Source organism: Vollenhovia emeryi, unplaced genomic scaffold (genome assembly GCF_000949405.1).
Source record: "Vollenhovia emeryi isolate VEMERY1.0 unplaced genomic scaffold, V.emery_V1.0 DF939152.1, whole genome shotgun sequence".
NCBI lineage: Eukaryota > Metazoa > Arthropoda > Insecta > Hymenoptera > Formicidae > Vollenhovia > Vollenhovia emeryi.
In genome coordinates this window covers 457031-479595 of record NW_011967214.1, presented here as the reverse complement: position 1 = coordinate 479595, position 22565 = coordinate 457031, and the positions used below count along the sequence as shown (strand labels likewise).

The 22565-nt window shown below is 38.9% G+C and overlaps 6 protein-coding genes across 9 annotated transcripts; 3 read left to right on the top strand and 3 right to left on the bottom strand.

Annotated features, from left to right (window-relative positions):
* Positions 1–173: 173 nt before the first annotated feature.
* Positions 174–4301, top strand: LOC105565415 (F-box only protein 42). 2 transcript variants are annotated; one of them, XM_012018590.1, is made up of 8 exons: positions 174–378; positions 569–808; positions 1059–1399; positions 2377–2534; positions 2626–2756; positions 2891–3030; positions 3228–3367; positions 3495–4301. In XM_012018590.1, the coding sequence occupies exons 2-8, from the start codon at positions 685–687 to the stop codon at positions 4033–4035; spliced, it is 1575 nt and encodes a 524-aa protein (XP_011873980.1). In that variant the 5' UTR covers positions 174–378; positions 569–684; the 3' UTR covers positions 4036–4301. The 2 variants fall into 2 exon arrangements, with proteins under 2 accessions (XP_011873980.1, XP_011873979.1); XM_012018589.1 differs by having other exon boundaries at positions 174–808.
* A 1540-nt stretch (positions 4302–5841) lies between these two features.
* On the top strand, positions 5842–8326 carry LOC105565413 (NFU1 iron-sulfur cluster scaffold homolog, mitochondrial-like). The gene is made up of 5 exons (XM_012018586.1): positions 5842–6183; positions 6267–6341; positions 7172–7590; positions 7665–7768; positions 7973–8326. Exons 1-5 carry the CDS (start codon positions 6107–6109, stop codon positions 8192–8194), a joined length of 897 nt encoding a protein of 298 aa, XP_011873976.1. The 5' UTR covers positions 5842–6106; the 3' UTR covers positions 8195–8326.
* On the bottom strand, positions 8310–10588 carry LOC105565414 (guanine nucleotide-binding protein subunit beta-like protein). 2 transcript variants are annotated; one of them, XM_012018587.1, is made up of 5 exons: positions 10357–10586; positions 9714–9922; positions 9050–9256; positions 8741–8851; positions 8310–8668 (listed from the first exon to the last, which is right to left on the bottom strand). In XM_012018587.1, exons 1-5 carry the CDS (start codon positions 10463–10465, stop codon positions 8351–8353), a joined length of 954 nt encoding a protein of 317 aa, XP_011873977.1. In that variant the 5' UTR covers positions 10466–10586; the 3' UTR covers positions 8310–8350. The 2 variants fall into 2 exon arrangements, with proteins under 2 accessions (XP_011873977.1, XP_011873978.1); XM_012018588.1 differs by lacking the exons at positions 8310–8668; positions 8741–8851; positions 9050–9256 and having other exon boundaries at positions 9708–9922; positions 10357–10588.
* Positions 10589–11601: 1013 nt separating this feature from the next.
* On the top strand, positions 11602–17904 carry LOC105565412 (SHC-transforming protein 1). The gene is made up of 11 exons (XM_012018585.1): positions 11602–11817; positions 12235–12335; positions 14755–14825; positions 14916–14976; positions 15312–15485; positions 15695–15858; positions 15936–16156; positions 16281–16439; positions 16679–16806; positions 16892–17002; positions 17148–17904. Exons 2-11 carry the CDS (start codon positions 12237–12239, stop codon positions 17280–17282), a joined length of 1323 nt encoding a protein of 440 aa, XP_011873975.1. The 5' UTR covers positions 11602–11817; positions 12235–12236; the 3' UTR covers positions 17283–17904.
* Positions 17905–18221: 317 nt separating this feature from the next.
* LOC105565411 (protein FRG1 homolog) lies at positions 18222–20619 on the bottom strand. The gene is made up of 5 exons (XM_012018584.1): positions 20443–20619; positions 20193–20269; positions 19107–19399; positions 18605–18804; positions 18222–18422 (listed from the first exon to the last, which is right to left on the bottom strand). Exons 1-5 carry the CDS (start codon positions 20499–20501, stop codon positions 18275–18277), a joined length of 777 nt encoding a protein of 258 aa, XP_011873974.1. The 5' UTR covers positions 20502–20619; the 3' UTR covers positions 18222–18274.
* Positions 20620–20945: 326 nt separating this feature from the next.
* On the bottom strand, positions 20946–22542 carry LOC105565410 (geminin-like). 2 transcript variants are annotated; one of them, XM_012018582.1, is made up of 5 exons: positions 22300–22542; positions 21920–22041; positions 21701–21822; positions 21403–21575; positions 20946–21323 (listed from the first exon to the last, which is right to left on the bottom strand). In XM_012018582.1, exons 1-5 carry the CDS (start codon positions 22330–22332, stop codon positions 21264–21266), a joined length of 510 nt encoding a protein of 169 aa, XP_011873972.1. In that variant the 5' UTR covers positions 22333–22542; the 3' UTR covers positions 20946–21263. The 2 variants fall into 2 exon arrangements, with proteins under 2 accessions (XP_011873972.1, XP_011873973.1); XM_012018583.1 differs by having other exon boundaries at positions 22321–22542.
* Positions 22543–22565: the final 23 nt, after the last annotated feature.

The window sequence follows — 22565 nt, the reverse complement described above, 5'->3', positions numbered from 1 at the left end:
CCCTTAAATATAAGCACGGACTATGAATACCTGGCTTAAATCAGGTGACTCAAAGCTAAATTCTGATTGGCTCTCGTGAGCAAACCAGTAGAAGAAATGGAGTATCGTGTGCCGTTGGACCCGTTGGACCGTGGAGGCGTGGACAGCCATGACGCGCACGTACTACTTTGTTTACCTAACAAGACATGGCGGGACTCCTGCCTCACTTTTCATCTCGAAAGTAGCAGAAATCTGTGCTTACTATTGTATACCCGGCTTTATACTTCTGGCCTGTATTTTTCTTCACTTCGAGGCCTACGGTCAACCATCCTGATTGATACCTAGCCCCGTGTATTCAATCTGCGGCTGTGGCCTGACAGTTGATAGAGAAACAGTGCTGTAAAGAGCCATTTTTCAGTATATTTGACTTACACACGCATGCATGTCCCACGCGCTACTACAAACGCTTATCAATTCCGTGAAACTGTCAAAATCATTCTGTACGATTAAGAATATGCGTACATACACGTTCGTCAAATAAAAACATTCATGCAGCGTTACCTTGAGAGAACAGTTTCTTTGAGCGCAGGCTGCTGTCCATCCTGATGAGGAAATGAGGACATCCCCGTCCCCGAGAGTCTCCCGCGTAGTACAGTCGATTTTCACGGCACCCTCGTAATCGTTGCTCCAAAATTACATTGCAACATGCAATGTAAAATCAACGATCTGCCCGACGAGCTGTTGGAGTATATTCTCAGCTTGATACCGCCTTACAAGGATCTCCAGGAGTGCAGGCTCGTTTGCAAACGGTGGTACCGCGCCACCAAAAGTACGTACATTTCCTTTACATTAGCCTTCGCGTACTCATTTGCATGTCCAATGCATAAATGTTATGTAAAAGCATTGGAGTACACAAGGGCCCATATTCTGAATCCTCTTTTATTGATGGAAGCGCCCGGAAAAGAACCTTCCAGCCAATGAGAATCCTTCAAAGCCAAATTTTATTAGCACGTTTAGCGATAAAAGAGGATTCAGAATGTGGGCCGTAATGTACATTCGACGTGTATCTTGTTGACCAGATGTGATAGACCACAATGAAGCCCACTTCCAAAAGTCCGTCGCCTTTGGCTCCTTGCTGTGGAATTCGTTGCCTGTGCACTGGATATCCAGCATCGCAAAGAGACACTCGCATTCTGCCTGCATATACGGCAATTCCATGTACGTCTTTGGCGGTTGCACCGCTACGTGGACGACGTTCAATGACCTGTGGCAGCTGGATTTGGGCACGAGGACGTGGGTCAGACCGATCACCATGGGCAGCTATCCGTCGCCTAAAGCTTGCGCCACGATGCTTTATTATAAGAACAGCTTGATTTTGTTCGGAGGATGGTCTCATCCGTCGCCATATCCGTTACTTCAGGTGACCGTTTGACGAGAAGATGACTAAAACTTTATTGCGTCTCGGCATATACAGCCAAGAAGTGGGACTTGGGTTTACAGTCACATACTTGACCCATTCATACCTTTACTATCCGCACTCTGACCTAATAAAAATCCTACTACCCTTATTTTCTGTTTTCCCTAAGCTTCTCTCTCTTCCTCAATCATTCCCCATCTTGTCCTTTCATCTTCTTCCCAGATTGTTGTGGTTTTTCTTCCTCGTTTCCTTCTTATTCTTCATTTTGTATCCTTGTCCTTCCAATGCTCTGTACCCTTTCACTCCTTTTCGTTTCCTTCTACTTCACCGTCTTGTGCTTTCCTCTTTTTCCAAGCTTGTGATTTTTCTTCCTCGTTTCCTTCTTATTCTTCATTTCTTATCCTTGTCCCGTCCTTCCAATGCTCTGTATCCTATTTTTCCCTTTCACTCCTTTTCATTTTCCTTCCACTTTACCGCACACCGCTTCAGCTTGTTGCCCTGTCAAGAAGTGGTAAATGGAGCATATGTGTCCTTTCCTTATTCTTTTCTTTTTGTTTCCTTGTCCTGTTCCACCAATATTCCATACTTTCCCTTACCATTCCGTTCCTTTTTGTTCTTTTTCGACTCCCCCTTGTACCACTTCAGCTACGTTATATTTATATTAAATATTATAAAAGCGTTCTTTTCGATTAAATTTATATGATCGAATCATGATCTAGAAGACAAACGCGTTGTAATGTTATACAAATTATTTTACAGCTTGTATTACTTATTTTAGTCACGATTATTTGTATTGTGATAATTAAAGAAAATATCATACAGGGTGGGCTGAAATACACAGTGTAACTGGGAAGGGAGTGGCTCAAAATAAGTGATGGAATGAATTTTTCCGAATACAGTCCTCATTTTCGAGAAGAGGAAAAGTCAGTCAAGCGTTCTTTGTATAATGAAATATATCAAAAGAGACAATTTTTTTTCAGCAATGGAAATTATTTAACGAATTACATATATACTCTATAAAATCAAACAAGTGGACTGCTATAAACACGTTAGAGACTCCACCGCCAACGTCCGCACATTCGGCAACAATACATAGGAACTTGATGGTCGTTTTTGGTGGCGTCAGCAATGGGTTCAGGTATATTTGTAAAAAATTACATACATATGGACGGAGAAACGAGACACGCGTGTGCATATATTTACGTACAACATTGTTTGTTTTATAACAGCACCAATGATGTATGGTGCTTAAATTTAGACTCCTACATCTGGCATAGACAAAATACATCGTACTTGAAGCCGCAGCCACGTTACGGCCAGTCACAGGTTGAACTTGGGGAGAAGCATCTACTTGTGCTTGGTATTCTTAATTGTTCTCAAGATTACATATTTTGAAATTTGAAATGTTAATTTAACTTATATAAGTAACACTAGATTGAGAAACTTCCATTAAAATGTTAGAACAATTAGATAATTATGTTTAAAAATATACAGGAGGTTGCACAGGACCAAATGCTGCTATTAATGATGCTTGGTTGTTAACGATGGAAGGTGTGTGTTGGACGTGGAGGAAAGTCAATATGCACAATACAGAATGGGCGCCAACACGTATTTGGTGTCATCAAGCTTGTAAGGTAGTATCTAATTTTTAGTTAAAACCATCAACGTGTGTAACAAAAGTGCCTAGCGTTTTAAAGGGCCATTGTTGGACACAAGTTATTTAACAAGAGTTGTTCAATTTGAGCAATCGCTTCAAGTTTATCGCCACTTTTCGGAAATACCCTGTGCATGTATTGCTAGAGCTCAATACTCATAATACTTGTTTCTATAGGTGGGGAATTATGTTATTGTACTTGGCAAAAATAGACGTCAAACCAAGCCAAATGATATGAGTATCTCATCGCTGAAAAAGGTCACCTGTCAAAGGAGTACGTCACCACGTTTGTGCGAATCAAATTTTTTGCCTGAAAGGTCTGATGCAATTACAATAATATAACATAGCACTGTTATTATTGCATATAATATAGCATTTAAAGAGTCACGACCGACAAATGATTGTAACAACTCTGCTATTATTGTTAATTAATTGAATTTTTAGACAAGGAAACTTATCTACCGTGGACAAGGATGAAAATATAAATGGACGGCATGGAGCGTTCTCCAGGTCACATTCGCAAAATGCGCACGCTTCATCGCAAGCATCCAGTCTCCCAAGAACAGTACCATTTTACAGTGATAATACTCTGAGCATGGCCGCGTTTCGCGATCAGCCTCTGCGTTGTAATATGAAAATAAATAGACAACGTCAATTGGAATCGCTAAGGAGGATGGCAGAGAAAATTCGAATTAACACACAGCTGACGAAAGTATCCAAAAAGGCTGAGAACACACTGTCGATATTTGTATTGGACATTACCAATGTTCTTTCGGACGACTGCAACGCTTTGTGGATTCCCTTAAAGCAAAACGACCATACGGGCCCCGATGAGAGAATTCTGTATTCTCTTGTAGTGGGCAGGGGAGAACTGATAGTTTTTGGAGGAATTCGTAAAGAACGTTCGTTAGGCCAACCCGATGTAGACGATTCTGTAGTATATAATGATCTTCATTTTATCAATCCGCCTCGATATGTTATTTAATATTGAGAAGCAATTAAAAGTACTGTCATTGTCATATCGTTTTATGTTATTGCCACAATTTTGTTCAAAGATTTTATTTTTATCCTATGTAATCTTAAGAAAACAAAATATATAATATTAAATGTAGCAAAAGTGATAAGAAACATATGTTGATTATTTATATGAAATCAATATTTATATCAGAATTTATCTTTAAACTTTAAATACGTTTACAAAAAGATATGAGAATTATATACACAAAAAAATATAACAAAAATAAATAAAAATGAAAAGCTAAACAATTGTTATAAGTTTTTATAATATAAAGTTTAGAAATAAATTAATGGTTTATATTTCAGAAATGATAAATACATAATGTTGTAAAAAACAATACATTTTTAATAACATTATATGTATAGTTGCTACACAAATATTAATAACAATACTATTTTATTCGTAGTCGTCTTCAGTTTGGGCTGTTTTCAAACTACCAAATACTTGTGAAAGTATAGTCTGCCTCTCAGCGTTTGAAAATAATAAAACGTTAATAAAACATTAATAAGAGTTTGAATTTTTAACAATTTTCAATATTTCGGCCACGTCCAATTTTAATGAGATAGCAGATTGATTTAGAAAAATCTTATTAAAAAGATTTCCATGAAACTCTGAGTTGTCATCCCTGTGCTAAGTCACGTGTAAATTTGAGATCGGCATACTGTCTGCAGTTAATTATTACTCAAATTGAAGATTTGTAAAACAAATGGACGAAAGTACCGTTTAATTTCAATAATCTGTAGGTATATAAGTTTAATATTGTCTATTGTATGCATAGCGTTTACTGGAACGAATTCTTTCCAACTTTGCCGCAAGTTGAATGTAATGTCTGCATCATTAAATTTGAATTTCAAGTGAGCAAAGAATGAGTGGATATAGCGTTGTTGAAACGTATCGCCTAAGGGGGTGACGTGTGGCTCCGTGTGAGAGCCATCGATTCGAAATTGGCAGGTCCCAGGTTCGATCCCCCGTATATCTCGATTTTACGAGATAGTCCATAAGAGCAATTTGCGATGTTCGCAATTATACCCTGGTGGTTGACGATGAATTTATATCGACCGTTGTGAAGTGTTTGTTGATCATGTAATTTTCCTGCCTGTACGAAGTGCATGATCAATATATTGCTTGGGCCTTGCGATGATGCAATCGCATAATGTAAACTGTCCAAGTGTCAAAAATTCTCTCTTCTAGATTAGAAAATGTGCGAATCGCTCAACGTTCCGAGTGGAACCTTGGTGTAGGTATAGAAAATGAAAAACTTGCGCTGGTTAGACACGATATTTAATAAAAATCGTGAATGATACTATATAGTAAAAGACCATAATGTGTTTACAATTGCGGAACTAGCAAATAGTAAATAGGAAACGCCGAGTCGATTCCTGATTTACGATTTCCACTTCTGTACATTGTAAACATGATTTTACGGTATCGTCATCATTTGCGATTATTTTGTATTTTTTTCATGTATCTATTGGGTTTTTGGAACATTGTGTAATTTATATTTTATATGTTGCACGTACATCTTTTTTTTATATACACATATTGAATGTCGGTTAAGATGTCAATTTTTCAATTCTGAAACTTATACTTACATTCTTTAACAATACTACGAAATTTCGTGTCCATTCGGAAATATTTTAATCGAAAAATATGATAAAATATGCCCCAAGTACAAATTTCTTTTTGTATAGCGGAAGTTCCGGTCGCGCGCTTGCTGCGAGTGGCTGCGACCAGAAACGAGACGTTCTAGATCTCGAAGCTGATTGGCGTGCAATTCTTTTAGGTTACAAAAATAATACGGAGCTCTTTCGCCAAGCGGAAGTTTATATACATTTGTGGCTAACAGTGTCGTTTGGATTTGCGAAACAAACTGCAATATTGCGTTGCTGTAATCATATCCAGTAAACTTTGACGCGTGAGAGAAACACGCATGTCGCTGAGGCGTCCGGGCGTCGCGTGTGCGTGCGTCGGCGAAGCGGACGCAGAGAGGAGGAGCGACTTTTGATAGGAGTCCGAGGAGAGACGGCTGGAAGCGACAATGGATAAGATCGTGAGATCGTTTCATACCAGTCGGCCGGCGTTATATAGAACGTTAACGAACGAGCGATGCGCGCAGTAAGTAATTCACCCTTTGCCAAAAGATTTTTCTGCCGTGTTTCTGCCGACAAGCATAAGTTTGTAAACACTATATTTTTCAGGATGCCCAATAAACTTGCTGTGAAGCGAGATGTACCTGCGATCAGTACGATGTCATTGGCGCGAGACTATTCAACGTGAGATCAACAATTATTTGACGCGAGCGAATGACTAACAATGATCAAGCTTCTAATCGACCATGACTGGCGATGTGTTTTTCACACAGAAAATTTATTGCGAAAAGTATCACCTCAGCCAGGGTTTGAACCTGGACCTCCCTACGCTCTAGGCGGGCGATTTTATCGTTTTCTCCCATGTATACAGAAAACCATAGTGTACACTGTACACGAGTATCTTGGTCCAGATAGTCAAACCGAAACCAGATCTTGCTATAAATTTTGTCGAATTTTTGTTAGCAGAAATATATTAGAATTTTGTTAACGGGATGCCATTTCTCAACCAGCGTGCAGAATGTCAAGTACGCCAGCAATTTGTCGGCAGATTCGAGCGTGGTGTTACAGCAGGTTGGCTTCACCCATGCCTGCTCCCGATTCTACCAAATAGAAATCATTATGATTAATAGAATATATTGTTTAAATTGTAAAACGACAGATTCAGCAGTTTCCATAGTCTGTCATTGTATTCTCTTCGTGTTCACGAGTAAAATTTATAGCAGGTACCGCGCGAATCTTTCATGGATTTGGCTGTCTGCGGGAAGGAAGATTTAGGCCCGGTTTCACCGACGTTGTTTAACTTTAAGCTTTAGCTCAACTCGATCTTTGTGTCTTTCCAACTGTTACTTTAGAAAGAGACAAACGTGAATTAAACCAAGATTAAAGTTAGACGACATTTGGTGAAACCGGGTCTTGAATAACAATATAGGAAGTCGACTCTGGTTAACAGTTAACTGACGTTTGTGAAACTGGCCCTAAAAGACAGCGAGTCATTTATATATGTTATTTTCCAGAGCTCTGCCTAGCAGCGTCAGGCACTTGCACAGCAACGAAATCCCGGTTTATAGACTGACCTCTAAACGGAATCCCCTTATACACGAGCAACAGAGACGCAGCATGTTCGTCCAAACGCAGGATACGCCGAATCCGAACAGTCTAAAATTTATCCCGGGTGTACCGGTGCTGGGGGAGGGATGCACGAAGGACTTTCCGAGCGCCAAGGACGCGTACTGCTCGCCACTTGCGAAAATGTTGTTTCGCGTCGAGGGGGTGAAGGCGATATTCTTCGGGCCTGACTTCATCACGGTCACGAAGCTCGACGAGGATGTGGAGTGGAAGCTGCTGAAGCCGGAGATATTTGCCATCGTCATGGACTTCTTCGCGAGCGGATTGCCAGTCATGGACGAGAGCTCTCAGCCTGCGGCGGACACGCGTACGGTTCACAATTTAATCCTCGCGCGGTGTGCTCGAGGGATAAATTAAATGCCGATTGTTTTGTCCTTGTAGAAATTAACGCGGAGGACGACGAGATCGTGCAGATGATAAAGGAATTATTGGACACGCGAATTCGTCCCACGGTCCAAGAGGATGGTGGCGACATTGTATTTATGGCAAGTGTCCCGCTTAAATCTTGGGGCCTGAGCAGAATGGCTGTCTTGTATTCTTAAGTCACAAGAGTTGTGCGTTACTTTAAGACCAAAATTTAAAACATGAAACCTTAAGTGTACATGATGGCATTCAGGCCCTTAAAGGTCGTGTATTTTCATTCGGTAATCTCGAACGTAACACATTATTATTTCTTATAATCGCAACAGGGTTTCGAGGAGGGTATTGTGAAACTGAAGATGCAGGGCTCGTGCACGAATTGCCCGAGCTCGGTGGTAACATTGAGGAACGGCGTGCAAAATATGATGCAATTCTACATCCCCGAAGTGCTGGGGGTCATACAAGTGGAGGACGAGACGGACAAGATTGCAGAGAAGGAATTCCAAAAGTTGGAACAAAAGATTAGCAAAGACCAGAATAAAGATAAATAGACGCGATTAGTTTGAGACTTGCTGACGACAGCGGGCCTACGCGTAATCTTATAATTCTGTACATTGTAGACATCGTAGATTACGTATCGTCTAATTGTAAATAACAAGTCATAAATACTGGTTGAGAATTGATTTTAAGCTTTTATTACAAAGTGCTTATCTGCTAGATACGGAAACCTGCCAGACACGAATGGTATTGTCGGAATACCCGGCGAACAGTGTCTGGCCGTCGGTGGACCACGCGAGAGACAAGCAGAGCGGAGGCTCCGCTTTACTGGTCGCGGACACGACCTCGGGTTTGAGTTCCTCGACCATCTCTTTCGTCTCGAGATCCCAGATTTTAATCCACGGTCCGAACGCGGCGCACAGCCAGTAACGATTAGGGCTGAAGCACAACGCCGTAATGATGTCGTTGTGATCCAACGTGTGGAGATGCTTGCCGTCATTCAGATCCCACAGCATAGCTTTGCAGTCCTGCGAACAGAATCGAATGTTTGTACGCTCGGCGCGTTTCGATAAACGCGACACGATGAATATCACACGCACCTTTCCACCCGATGCGCAGAGTGATCCGTCGGGTGATACCGTCACGGTATTCAAATATCCCGTATGACCGCTGTGATTGATCTTCAGCCTGCAGTTCGTCAAGTTCCAGACCTGAAACGGAATGTGAATCGTTCCGGTTACTAACGAACCTATCGCGCGAGCATCAAGTATTATTTGGCAGCCAAAGTCAGTCCCATATCCGCATACACTCATAGAAATATCATGTGTACAATATATGTAAGTTCTCCATCATCTTTATCCAACATTTTGCGCTCTCGCGTTCGCGAATCTTCCAAGCCCCGTTCTTACCTTGACGACGCGATCCCAGCCCGCGGAGACGATGATGGGATTCGCGTGATTCGGGGAGAAGCGCACACAGCTGACCCAGTCTGTGTGTCCGTCGTCCTGAATGGTGTACTTGCACTCGGCCAGGGTATTCCACAGTTTAATCGTCTTGTCTCGCGAGCCGGAGACAATCTGACGATTGTCCACGGAGAAGGCGACGCTCAAAACATCCTGTATTTGACGGAAACAGACCTCGCGATCAATTAATAAAGCGATACATGTACGCACTGTCCGTTAATTCGGTAAACGTCGGGTCGATACTTACGGCATCGCCGATTAGACAGTGCCTACCTCTTCTATTTCTCAATATAAAAAAAAATAAAAAAAAAGCTTCAGGGTACACGTCATATTTCCCGCGAGACTATTTCGTCATAATTAAAGGCTACGGTCAAACTGCCGCTACAAGTGCTTCCAAGTGTTCTCCTCTTCCTTTCTTTCAGTAAAGGCAAAAGGAGAAGAGAAACGCTTCGGTGCATTTGCAGCGGCAGCTCGACCGCAGTCAAAGACGAGCGAAAAGAAAATCTCATATTACAAAGCGACAATGTCTTTGTAACATGGAAGATTTATCCTTCGTCTCAGTTACGAGGAAAATTCGAATCGTGCGTCGTCGCGATGAGCGGAGTCACACCTTGGTATGGTCCTCGAATCTTCTGGTCGTGCGACCAGCCGCCAGGTCCCAGAGGCGCAGGGTTTTGTCCCACGAACCGGACAGGGCGTAGTTGCCGTCGGACGAGAGAACTACATCGCTGATAAAGTGCGAGTGACCATAGAGACGCTTCTGCGGGATACCATAGTTGGCTTCGTCACGCGTCAATTTCCATACGATCAGAGTCTTGTCTGGAATGGAAAACGGCGACACGTGAAGCATCAATACGGATAATTGTTGGCTTGATACACTTTATAAAAGACTGGAGAATTTGAAGATTATGGGTAAGAGAACACGAGAAGAATTGTACATTCCGTAAACGATAAACCAACACATACAAGTAAAATACAGATTTTGTGTAAAAGTTTAAGCGAAGCCGCCCATAGTTAAATAATTGCTGTAACGAACAGATGGATGGAATATTACACATGTGTAAAGCTACCTGCTTGAATCATATTTTGTGGTACGATAAAATTATAATTTAAAAAAAGTTAAATTAAAAAAGTTCCGTACTGGTGGACTAGAATACAGGTAAGAAATCAGAATTTCACTGTAGAATCGTGAAAAGATGGAAGACCGGGTGGGACGAAGTCTCGGTATGGTACCAGAAACGGGCGATACTTGCCACGTGAAGACGACAGTATCATATCCGGATATTTCGGATTCGTTGCGATTTGCGTGACCCATCCATTGTGGCCACGAAGCGTGCCTCTTAGCTGTAGAGTCTCGGTCATTTTGAATCACTCTTGGCTACGTTATATCGCCGATTGCGACGGATTAGTCCGTGCGTACCGCGCCTCTCAAAAGACGAACGTGAAGGAGCGAGCAACGCGCCGAGCACGCCGCTCAATTCTTCGCCGATGTTCATGAATACATTGATGCGCCGCCTACTAAATCGTGGGCATCGTGGCGCGTCACGACACTTAAGACTAGTTCACATGCGTTCGCCGTTTAACACAGGCAATGGCTGCGTTCAGCAGACACAACTGTTGAGTGAGCGCTCAGTATGATTGGTTAATACTTTTAGATCCAGCCAATCATATTGAGAAATCATCGTTGTGCCTGCTGAACGCAGCTAAAGCCTATCACACAATGCGAGGCAACAGGCAACAGGAATAGGGAATAGAATTTTTGACGCGTTGGATTGGTTGAAGGAAAATTTCCGACGAATCCAACGCGTCAAAAATTCTATTCCCTGTTCCTGTTGCCTGTTGCCTGGCATTGTGTGATAGGCTTAAAGCTTATGTTCTTTTAAACAGCACTTCTCTTTTCTCCCATTTTTTTCTCTTTGGCGAAAAAGAAATGAAAAGATAAATGGCCCAAAAGATCAACTAAGAAGAACGGACTTGGCGACGTTCAGCAGGCACACAACTGTTGAGTGAGCGCTCAGTATGATTGGTTAATACTTTTAGAACCAGCCAATCATGTTAAGAAATCATTGAGCGCTCGCTCAACAGTTGTGTCTGCTGAACGCGGCCAATATGATTGGCTGGATCTAAAAGTATTGACTAATCATACTGAGCGCTCACTCAACAGTTGTGTCTGCTGAACGCGGCCATTAACAACGGCCGATCACGGGCTGATTGGTGCATACCGTTGGATCCAGCGAATCGAATCACGAGACGAATTTTGTATCGCTTCGCGTACGTCGAACCATGGTGGAAAAAGCAAGGTGAAGCATTCCCGACGCTGCGCACTCGTTCAATTTTTAAGAGCCAATCATCGCGCGACCCATTTTGCAAGAAAAGTAATATGGCTGCTTCCATCAATGCGTTTGATGCAAAATGGGTCACCTTCTGATTGGTTTAACCGCCAAAGCTGCCGCCATTATGCGCAATGCTACACCTTGCTTTTTCCACCATGCGTCGAACGGCACACCAGTTCACGTCTATGGTGTACGTGATACGTGTCGATGATCCGTTCCCTCACGCGCTCGGCGGACGTCAGAATCATCGGTGGGATTGTCGGTGATGAGTCGGTGGCCGTGTTGCGGCCAGTCGCTCCTCGTGCAATGATCGACGTGTCATCGACCAATTAATAAACAGTCGGATCGCTGGTGGATCGGTTCGGTGGATCATTCATCCAGGTATGCGGTCCGCGGGCGTTCCCGGCGGTTCAACGATCGCGGCAGTTCGACGTTGACAATTTGAAAAGAGCCACTGGGCGTGATTTACACGCGCAAAGTATACACCTTGCGTGCCCGACTTTGAGCTCGATCAAGCGCTCCATACTTCCTCCCGACGTGTCTCGAGAGAGAGAGACGCTGGGAGACGTTGAAACGTCACGTCGATCTTCGGCAGGACCGATCGTTGTTTTGCATATTGTTAATCCGTTCGCGTAATAATGACGTTGTATTCTCAAGATTGTCGGACGTACATTCATTTCTTAACGTTCGCAAGCGGCCGCGAGTGATGATCCCGAGAAAAATCGCTCGGAGTCGAATTGTCGCGGTATTTATGCTAAGAGTATAATGCAACAGTGACATTTGTATTTGTCGATTTAGCAATGGCCACGGGTGGCAGTAGTTTTATCAGTAAACCAGCCAGAGGATGGTTGCATCCGGACCATCTAGTGAGTAAGGACGGGATCAGTTACACAGTGAAGGTACGTTATCTGTTATTTCATTGATAAGACACACCTAGGCTGCGATCAAGCTGCTGCTGCTGCTGCTGCTGCAAATGCTTCCAAGCGTTTCTCTTCTCTTTCTATTTTTACTGAAAGAAAAGAGAAGAAGAATATTAGTTAAAAATGCGAATAGCCGATCGACTTGCAATTTGTCTGTAATAGAATTTTCGCGTACGTTTCTCCTTCGAATGAATTCAAGAATCGAGCCTCAGGAGCTAGATAGATGCTTGGATTCACTCGCAGGAGAAACGTATGCGCGAATTCTTGCAGAAAAGTTACAAGTTGATTGGCTAAACTAATAACCAATCGACTATTCTGCAAGGGCAGAATTTGCGCATACTAAAAGTGAATAGCTTCGTCGCTTTCTAACAGTCTCCTTAGAGGCAAAGCCGCTCACTTTTCACTATTGTAAGATACAGAATTGATCCCCAGGTGTTGCCATGCTCATGGAAAAAATTTTCATCTGAAAATGTTCACTGTCGCGTTACTTTTAATAAAAAGGTTTAAAAAAAGACGCCAAGTATAAGCGTCATTCAATCAAGAATTATACATATAATTAAATTATTTGGATCTTTTATTTAAAAAAACATTTTTATCTCCTGCCCCCTAAGTATCTTCTCTACAAAAGTAATGATATCATCAAATGGCGCCAACTAAACTGAATATACAAATTACGTACTTTATTATTTTTTATATTAGAATGTTATATCCAAACAATATTAAGCATAAAATTTTATCGGAAGAAATAAAGGAAGTAATAATATTAATGAGACCAATTTTTAATACTTACTCAATAATGCAAACAAATTTAATCACTATCACGTTACTTTTAATCCTTTGCGTCCGATAGTTCAGCTATACTCGGCATCACATTTCATTCCAGACTGTCGAGTTTGATATGAATATTTCCAAGAGTTTATTGTATTTCTTTACATCATTCCCCATCTTTAAATAACGACACGTAATAAAATCCAGCCTTTTCAGAAATAAAGGTCTCTTATTTGATTATCGAGTTATTATAGAATGAGGCGTTGCATTTATTACATAGTGCAAACAGTTGATATTTCATTTTTTATGTTTCTAATTTCACGAAGTCGCTATTAGCGCTGAAAAGCGTCATTCTATCTTTGATAGACGATACTTTTAGCGTTAATAGCGCGCTCCGCGAACGCACCGTAAATATCATCGAGGAGTCAAATTTTCATTTTGGTTTCACACATTAATTTATATTAATATGTATTGAATTTTTCGCATTTATATATTAATTTATATACTTGGATATATTTTATATTAACTCTTGAATATATGTATTATTATTATATTTACTTCTAAGGATTATTTTCCTGTCTATTTTATGGTGACTCTGATATTTACACGTTGGCATCAATTCTGTATCTTACAATATAGTGAAAATGCTAAAAATGAGCGGCTCTATCTCTTTCCAAGGGGAGAAAGAGACAAAGCTACTCTAGTAAATTGAACCCCTTGGCTTTATTGGCCTATATTCTGAATCCTTTTCTATCGATACAAGTGTCTGGACACCATCTTTTCAGCTAATAAAAATCCGACTAACTTTTATCAATAAAAGGGGATCCAGAATACGAGCCCTTTGTATTCATCGACATACTTTTGAATTGTATTTATAGAAAAGAAAAATAATATATTTTACGGTTCCGGAACATGCGAGAACAGAGCAGCTATTTGTCTTTCGAGGAAAGTTCTGTTATTACCTCTCTTCCCTTATCGCATCTCAGCAACAAAGTTCATAAAAAGGTTTTTCAGGGCAGAGCTTGAAGCTTCTAGGCTCTTTATATTGTTGCACGTGAGGAATGTTCGTGCTTCAAGAGCGTGTCTGTATTATTCTGAATATTAAAGTACTCATTGAAATTTATTCTTTCCTTCCTTGCCGTTATATTAGCAATAATTGGAATTAATATTTTTCCAATACATTATCTTCCACGGTAATATTTTATCGTATTTTATTTATTTTACGTAATTTTTTCAATATTTTCCATTTTATATACTGTTAATATAAATTCCTGCCAAACACACACATATATAATACATGCATTATTACTATACATAGTGATTATGTAATAATAGATTTTGATATTCATAAAATTGTTAATATGCTTTTTTTTAGTATGATTTAGTACGACGAGTTCTCAGACTTGCCTCATTAAAGTTTACTTCAGGAGGCTGTGATCCTATCACTCTTGAAGCACGAATGTCTCTGGGGTAAAGCGTCACACCTTAGCTATTAGAGATGAAAGCGACAAGGGAAGGGCAGTAAGCGCCGGGAAATTAGTTGAGAAATGTCACCTAGTTCCAAGTACCGGAACGATGATCCAACTTTATTCACTTTATTCGTTACATTTGTTTTTTTTTTAAATTACAGTATATCGGATGTCTCGAAGTATATACGTCGATGAAGAGCTTAGATTTTGAAACGCGCTCGTGCGTAGCTAAGTAAGTTACCAAGCACGATTTTGAATTACAACGCGCTTTGTCGTGGATATTTTCGAGCGTACAGTAAGCAGCCTTTTACCTTGTTTTTAGGGAATGCATAAATAGAGTTTGCGAGGCTGCCGGATTGAAGTCTGCTGACAAGAAAAGAAGGGTACTAGACCTCATAGAAAATTATTATACTTGTAGATGATCAGAGGAAAGTCCCCTATTATGGGACAAGTTTCTAATATAAGATAGCGGGGGGGGGGGAGGTTCTGTTGAATTAATAAGCATCTATTGGTTCCACCATGAATATATTTGATTACTTTTGGAGCGAAATCTGTTAACGGAAAATTCATTGCGATATCGTGTAATCGTCGCGAAGAAAAATTTTTTATTGAATTTGGACGTTGAAAACCTGCTATCTCGCATTAGAAGCCTATCTCATGATAGCGGACTTTCCTCTATATTTATCTTTACAATCTTCATTAAATTTCTCCCGAGCAGGTTGACAGGAAAGTGCTGAGAGCCATAGCGGATAAGCCTCGCATGGAGCACAGCGCTGCTAGCATTACTTTAACCATTAGTAGTTGCAGTTTATCCTTGACTAATATTGAGACTGGACATATTATTGCGAAACATGATATGCCACGCATATCCTTTGCTTCAGGCGGTGATACGGTAAAGAGCATACATGCGCACATTGCGTACTATCTTTTATACATTTCATCTGGCTATATTTCTACATGTGTGAATTATAGCTGTATAAAATTAATAATGACCACAATATTCGTCAAATATGAATTATATTAATATATAGCTGTGTAATTTAATTTTTTACACGTATTGTGTCGCTTTGAAAATTAATGCTACGTCGTGTTATGTAACAGGAAATACTGGATTTCGTTGCGTATGTTGCTAAAAATATGCAAGAATGGCGCGCTTGTTACGTGCTCGAGTGCACAGGTGGTTTAGCGCAGGATGTTATATCTACTATCGGACAAGCGTTCGAGCTCAGGTTTAAAGAGTTTCTTACAAAACCAAGTTCTCTGCAGTAAGTTGTGGAAATGACGTTTCTAGATCAAGAGTTATAACGGCGTTTACTTACAATTTTGCGTATTTGCTTGTTAGCCCCGTGCTGAACGGTGTCAGAGAGGCGGACAGGGATTATTACAACGATTTGCCGGGGAAAGTACCGCCGGATATTGGCCCACCGCCAGTACCTCCTTTGCCTACAGCATCCACACTGCCTAATCTGAAGCATCATCAAAATCATGCGTCGCGCACTCACGCACAAAGTACCGCGGTTGATTCATTCCCGTCTGCCGCGGACAGACATCAGCAGTTGGCAGGTAATATTCTTTTGCAAAATGCTTCTTTGATGCGGGAAGATTTAATAATGAATAGTAATTTAATTTTTACATTATAAATTTCTTTTTTACTTTTATTCTTATACTTTATCTTGTTTGTTTGCAGAAACTGGGAACCTGATTGATTTAAACTCAGATAACACTATATCTCCAGCAGCGAATTTAGATATAATGTCTGAGCACAATTATGTGAATGACAGTGTCATAGCTGCAAACAGAGACAATCATCGTGACCCGGCGTCACTTTTTGACGTTTTCGATATGCGTAAGAGAATTACTGCTTTATTATTCTCGCTCATAGTAAAGGTTCAAAGTTCCCAAATTATGAGGATTTCAAAATAATGTTGGCTTATTTTGATAGTTACAATTTGTCGTATAACTACGTTACAATTACAAGTATATTTTTATATGAAAAAATTGATTCTAATATTAAAGATATCCATTTTCAATCTTAACTTTTATTTGTTTATTGTACTTATATTAGATTTTATATATAAATCACAGAGCCGTTCAGTTCTGCAATATCGGATATGAACAGACTAAGTCCCCGATCACAGAAACAGCAGTTGAAACAAGAAATTTGGTTTCACGGAAGTGTTAGCCGATCTGAGGCGGAATCTATGCTTACCAGAGTAAGTATATTTTTATCGTGGAATGTAAAAATCTCTTATCGTCCGATATATAAAGTTATATTTGCTTTTTATTTCACTTTGTAAGGATGGCGATTTTCTGGTTCGAGAGTCACAAGGTTCTCCCGGTCAGTACGTTCTGACTGGAATGAATAATAATACCCCGAAACACTTGTTGTTAATTGACCCTGAGGGCGTCGTAAGTATAACATGAAATTTATATGACAAAATTACGAAAAATTGAAGCTTGCAATCGGTAACTACTAAAATACCGACTATAAACCTGCACTTGGATACTTTTCTGAATTTTAATCATACAGAGCAGCACAAATTTTGATTTACAGGTCCGCACAAAAGATCGTGTATTCGATAGCGTAAGTCATTTGGTGAATCATCACTGTGACAACGTGTTGCCTATCATATCGGCTGACAGTGTTCTAGTACTACGTTATCCCATACCCAGGCATACAAACTACTAATTTTAAACGTTGAACATTGACTAAAGGGCATGGACTTGGCAAAGATTGTCCGAATAGTTATTTTGTGTATCTTTGCACGTGAGAATCTTTGACAAGTTTTGGCTTTTTGTAATATTTTTAAAAAATCAAGTCACTTCATACAAAAGATATACATATGTATAATGGTTTGTAGTATCTTTATATTGTACCATAATAGATGATTCTTGAATATTTTTCTCTGTGAATCTCCTTACGAAATGTGCCAACCTAGCCAAAGTAATATAATTTTCTGTATTTATCATAGTTAAGAGGATCTCTCAGCCATCTTTTTTTACTGACACGGTTAAATATGGTTTTTGCTGTTTTTGGCCAATAAAAAGAATTACAAGCATAAAAACTATATTTGACTGTGTCGATAAAAAAAGATGGTTGAGGGATCCTTTTAAGCACATTCCGAATTTTTGTATAGAACGTTAAAATCTAATTTATGACTTTGGATTTATGTAAGATTTATATACGTAGAGAAATTTTATATATAACTATATTTTAGATATAGAACATGCTTTTTATATTGGACATTGTTGCAACCCCATCTTTCATGCAAGAATAAAAATAACTATAATAAATATAATTTCGTGCAGTATATTGTAATTTTATTTATAAAGAAATCTAGACTAACCTTTTCATTTCTTTTTAGTATATTTATTTGCAATTCCAATGTTATAGATAATCGTTTTTGCTATTATAAAATTGTTAGATTAAATAATTAACATCTACTAATAAACCTGTTGGGAATTTTTGTTCTGAATTTTTCACATACATTTTTGTATATCAATATTTTTTTCTAAATGCTCTTTTATAAATTTTATTTAAATACTTAATAGATATTTTTATCTTGGGATCGTTTTTATGTGATAATAAATAATTACTTAGGTGAAAAATAGTATTTCACAATTTTTTTATAAACTACACTTTATTACAATATTATTTTACACGTAATTACAACACTAAATTTATTTACAATAACGATCAGCTTTCATCTTGCTTCTCCTATCTAACAAAGTTTCATGCAAATTTCCATGTACTTTCGCCTTCTCCAACTCGGAATGATCGGATCTGTTTATCCTTAGCTTCTTATCTTGGAACTTTTGAAACTTTCGCCTGTAAAATGAGATATTATTTATCAGAAAGGTGTACTTTTAAATATTTAGCAGATTAAAAGATAGAAATTAACAACGGAACAGTTCACGTAACATGCAAAAATTCTAATAAGATATAAATGGGTTTAATCAATAATTTTACGATTTGTTATAATTGTTGATAAAATTTAACATCATACTTACACATAATTCACTTCAACTTCTGCAAGTGAGCCTTGTTCTTCTTTCGGAATATCCTTACTAGGACTCTGAGAACGTTGTATTATACTTCTTATAATAATATACTCTGACGAACCAGCTGTTCTATTCTGGCAAACTATGTCGTCATCGTTTGTAACAGACATGAAACATCCGGTATTATTTAATATAGCGAGCTTGCCATCCTGCAAAACAATTCAAATTCACAATCAATATACTTAAAGAGTAATGCAAAATAGTTTCTATTTAAAAATAGACATGTAATAAAATAACATATGCCACTTTTTGTTTACAGTAACAAATAAGATATTACAGTAAAAAATCTATAATTCTGTTTGACAATGTTCTAATTAATTTCTCTGATAACAGATAAAAGAAAAGACGGATACTTTTGCAGTTTTTGATAAAAAGATTGACTCGAAAGAGACACGTGCAAAATAATTTTTTAATTAAACGATTCATGTCTATTCAGATATCTCTAACTTACTTGAAAAATTGGTTCCCACTGTTCGATAGAACCGACTGCGTCGCTTCGTCCGACAACGACACCATTTTTATCGACCCCAAGATATTTGCCGTATCCTGATTTCAAGGCGACCTTAGTCTCGCTTATGGGAAACGCTGTTAATATTTCCTCCGGCGATGGACCCTCTCCTTCGTCGTGCGGTGCCCCGAGAGTAAACAATCCGTTATCCAGTGCCTTCATGTAAGCTTGGTTCCCAAATTCAATGGCCACTGTCCCGGTGATTTCAGCTACATTCTTAACCTTCCACCATCCTCCTATAAAACAAAATCGTCATCAGTATACGTTGCAGACATTTTACGTAAAATAAAAAATTCGCATATGAAAACGTCTTAGATCTTCCTAAAAGCATTTGATATCTTTCAGGTGTAGAAACACAGGATTGGAAAAGAATTGCCACTCGTTACTCTAAAATCCGTTACGGAGTTGGATCATTTATACATAATAGGCTTTCATGATCATTTTACAATGCGGAACCAAAAATCGCGAAAGCAATGCTTGATTTCTCGCATAACTGCATCCGTAACTGCAATTGTAATGTAATTTGATGTTGCTACGCACAGAAAGCAGGGGACAATGTGAGGTTTCTGCTTCGCGTGGAAAGCCCTGGATCATTGCACATGGCTTTCCGACTTTGCACATCTCAGTGAACACCAGCTAATATTAGGATCCTATGTTATAATAGAGGACTTTCCTCTAAATGTGCCATCTTTGGCATTGCGATTATTTATAAGTTTGCGAAGAGGGTAAGTAAGATTATACAGTGGACTCTGATTAACTTAGTATCGCATAAATCGATGATAAAAAGCTACTAACCTTTGAAATAAAATGCAGGTATACTACATAACCCTAACGCGACGTTTTGAAGACATTTTAATTTTGTAAAAGAAAACCGTCGGCAACTTACATAAGTCGATTATAGTTTTCAGAGCACCGAGCGGCGAGTTCTCTTTTTCAGACGTTCGTTTTGACGCAAACGGAAATCGAATTGAATACTTCTATCAAAATACAAGGAACCAAGCTTGACTTGATAAAAAAATTAATAAATACCATGACTAAGAGTATCTTTATCCTCCACAGTGGCATCCTGCTCCCTTTCTTGTTTCTTAGACTTTCGTTTCTTCGGCCTGGAAACAACGAATATAAAATAATGAAAACATTTGCAAAGGAACGCGAATAAAATTATCGAATTTGAAACGATGTTTTTTTTTAGGTTTTTTTTCTCTACAGAAACGCCGTTGAACCGCTAGGTTAGGTTATTTCGCGTTTGAGACGGTAATAAAGGAACGCGGGGTTATACCTTAATCTTTCGCCTTTCAATATCAACTTTCCCGTCCGCACTTTATCATATTCCGACATCTTAACAAATTCTTCAAACCCTTACTGCAATATCAATCGCACAAGAGAAACAAATTCGACTAGCGAATACTGCCCAGGAAACACAAGAATGGCTTCTGCACACACACACACAGTGTTCCGATTGTTCCGAATCGGGCTAGGCTGCATGGCGATCGCACGACTGCGCATGCGCGTGGAAGGGGGATACAGTGACGTACGCATGCCACTGCGCGTGAGCTCGAAACACAGGTAAGTTCTGAGTTTTCATGTAAAAGAAAAGCGACTAAAAGTTATAAAGTAAAAATTTATTACGCGTAGAAAACAAACAGAAATTTCTTAAATTTATATTAAATAACTTCCTGATTCTTAATAACTATACATTTGTATCTAGCTTCACTTGGCACTGGGAACATATTTACCAGGCAAGACTGCTCTTCGTTGCAAGGATATTATGAAACAGATCTCTTACTCCAACCATCCTATTATCGCCGCATTATACATGTCAATAGGTTGATAGTTTTAACTTCACATATTACTTGTGTATTTCTAATATTAGCGATTAACAATTTGCGTGATACCAATATAAAGTGAAAAATAATTCTATTGCAAGAGAAATGTATTTACGTCATCCTTTAAAATATTGGCTAAATGTAAAAAATGGCAAATACTTTAAGCAAACACTTTGCTCACGTTATATAAATAGTTTTTATAAATTAACATCGTAATCACTAGTGTATTATTCATTTCTCTTGTTTTCATCGAGGAATTGAGGGCTAACTCAAATCAAAGAGTGCTGTCACCTAACGAGTTATTTATGCCGCTTCTGTCGTCTTCAATTTGCTCCTACAATGAAATGCATAACAGGTCAAGTAACGATTCAATGTTGAATATAATATTGGTATAATATTACGGGCAATATTACCTGTAGTACTTCGACAAATGTTTTCGTCACGTCCAACATTTCCTTGTAGACACGATTTTCCTCTTCCAACTTTTCAATATACTGTGCCAGTTTCTCATTTTCTTCTATGGCATTCACAAGCGCCATTCGTCTTCTTTCAGCCACAATTTGCCAGTAGTTTTCGCTAGGCTCGTCTAAATCAGGCAAATAACAAAAGTAAATACCCTGATAACAATTTATCTCCTTGACATGAAATCTGGATTGAAAGTATGTATAAAAAAATGTAAATAACGAAAAAATAAAATTGTTTCATGTATACCTGATGTTAAATCTTCTACTTCAATTTTCGCTTTTTCCTCTCGTGCAGTCTGGACAGCCTTGCTTATCTTAGTCATTTTTGTGCACTTAGCAGTATCCTTCTCAACATTTTCTATTGCGTACCTACAATACATCTTGTATTTATAATTCACGTTTACTTTTTGATGCTTTGTCATATTATCGTATTATATTAGTGATAAGTTGTTCTAAGATAACTTACTGTTTTGTTTTTGTTTTCGTCTCTTTTGACTTAGCAAATCTAAGAATCCTGTCAGCTCCAACTAAAGTTTCGTTATCAGTGGCTGCTGGTTGCAATATGTGCAAAGGCTTTCGGTCCTTAGTCTGTTGAGAGAAAAAAAAAGAATTACTACGCTTGTATCTCATTCTTTCTCCTCTCTCATTTCATTTGTATTCTGTTCATTCGCTTTTTGTCTAAAAAAAATAATACGCATTTGACGTTTCAAACATGTCAATTTCCTCTTCTGGTTTTTCCAGTACTTTCACTATTGGCTAATATTTAATGATTTTGGATAACAACTCAGTTATTGTACTGTCAAAATGCGCATTTTTAATTGTTGTGGCGGAGATAAACATACTAACCTTAGGAGCGACTGTTTTGACCGGTTGTTCCATTGTACTGCCTTCGAGAATCAAAGGAAATTCGCAAATGTAAAGTAACGTTAAGAAAGAGACCGACTAAACTGTGGCAAACGTGTTCTCCTGTTCATGCACACAATTTTGTCTACCGGCCAACTGTTGAACTCGTTAACATGTATAACACGAGGAGCTGTTTTCGGCACACGAGAACTGCGAAGCACAACCGATAACCGAATAACCGATTTAAAGCCCGCTGCAGACGATGCTGG

Coding starts and splice junctions, on each gene's coding strand:
- LOC105565415 (XM_012018590.1), top strand. CDS start 685: ATGCAATGTAAAATCAACGATCTGCCCGACGAGCTGTTGGAGTATATT. Junction 1,400..2,376: donor CGCCATATCCGTTACTTCAG/GTGACCGTTTGA, acceptor ATTTTTTTTCAG/CAATGGAAATTATTTAACGA. Junction 3,368..3,494: donor TCAAATTTTTTGCCTGAAAG/GTCTGATGCAAT, acceptor TTGAATTTTTAG/ACAAGGAAACTTATCTACCG.
- LOC105565412 (XM_012018585.1), top strand. CDS start 12,237: ATGGCCACGGGTGGCAGTAGTTTTATCAGTAAACCAGCCAGAGGATGG. Junction 12,336..14,754: donor GGATCAGTTACACAGTGAAG/GTACGTTATCTG, acceptor TTTAAATTACAG/TATATCGGATGTCTCGAAGT. Junction 14,977..15,311: donor CTGCTGACAAGAAAAGAAGG/GTACTAGACCTC, acceptor TCTCCCGAGCAG/GTTGACAGGAAAGTGCTGAG.
- LOC105565413 (XM_012018586.1), top strand. CDS start 6,107: ATGGATAAGATCGTGAGATCGTTTCATACCAGTCGGCCGGCGTTATAT. Junction 6,184..6,266: donor ACGAACGAGCGATGCGCGCA/GTAAGTAATTCA, acceptor TATATTTTTCAG/GATGCCCAATAAACTTGCTG. Junction 7,591..7,664: donor TCAGCCTGCGGCGGACACGC/GTACGGTTCACA, acceptor TTGTCCTTGTAG/AAATTAACGCGGAGGACGAC.
- LOC105565410 (XM_012018582.1), bottom strand. CDS start 22,332: ATGGAACAACCGGTCAAAACAGTCGCTCCTAAG. Junction 22,042..22,299: donor TCAAAACAGTCGCTCCTAAG/GTTAGTATGTTT, acceptor TTCTCTCAACAG/ACTAAGGACCGAAAGCCTTT. Junction 21,324..21,402: donor CATTTGTCGAAGTACTACAG/GTAATATTGCCC, acceptor ATTTCATTGTAG/GAGCAAATTGAAGACGACAG.
- LOC105565414 (XM_012018587.1), bottom strand. CDS start 10,465: ATGACCGAGACTCTACAGCTAAGAGGCACGCTTCGTGGCCACAATGGA. Junction 9,257..9,713: donor GATTCGAGGACCATACCAAG/GTGTGACTCCGC, acceptor CGTCAAATACAG/GATGTTTTGAGCGTCGCCTT. Junction 8,669..8,740: donor TCTGCGCATCGGGTGGAAAG/GTGCGTGTGATA, acceptor TTCTGTTCGCAG/GACTGCAAAGCTATGCTGTG.
- LOC105565411 (XM_012018584.1), bottom strand. CDS start 20,501: ATGTCGGAATATGATAAAGTGCGGACGGGAAAGTTGATATTGAAAGGC. Junction 19,400..20,192: donor TAAAGATACTCTTAGTCATG/GTATTTATTAAT, acceptor TTTGTTTTATAG/GAGGATGGTGGAAGGTTAAG. Junction 18,423..18,604: donor GAAGTTGAAGTGAATTATGT/GTAAGTATGATG, acceptor CTCATTTTACAG/GCGAAAGTTTCAAAAGTTCC.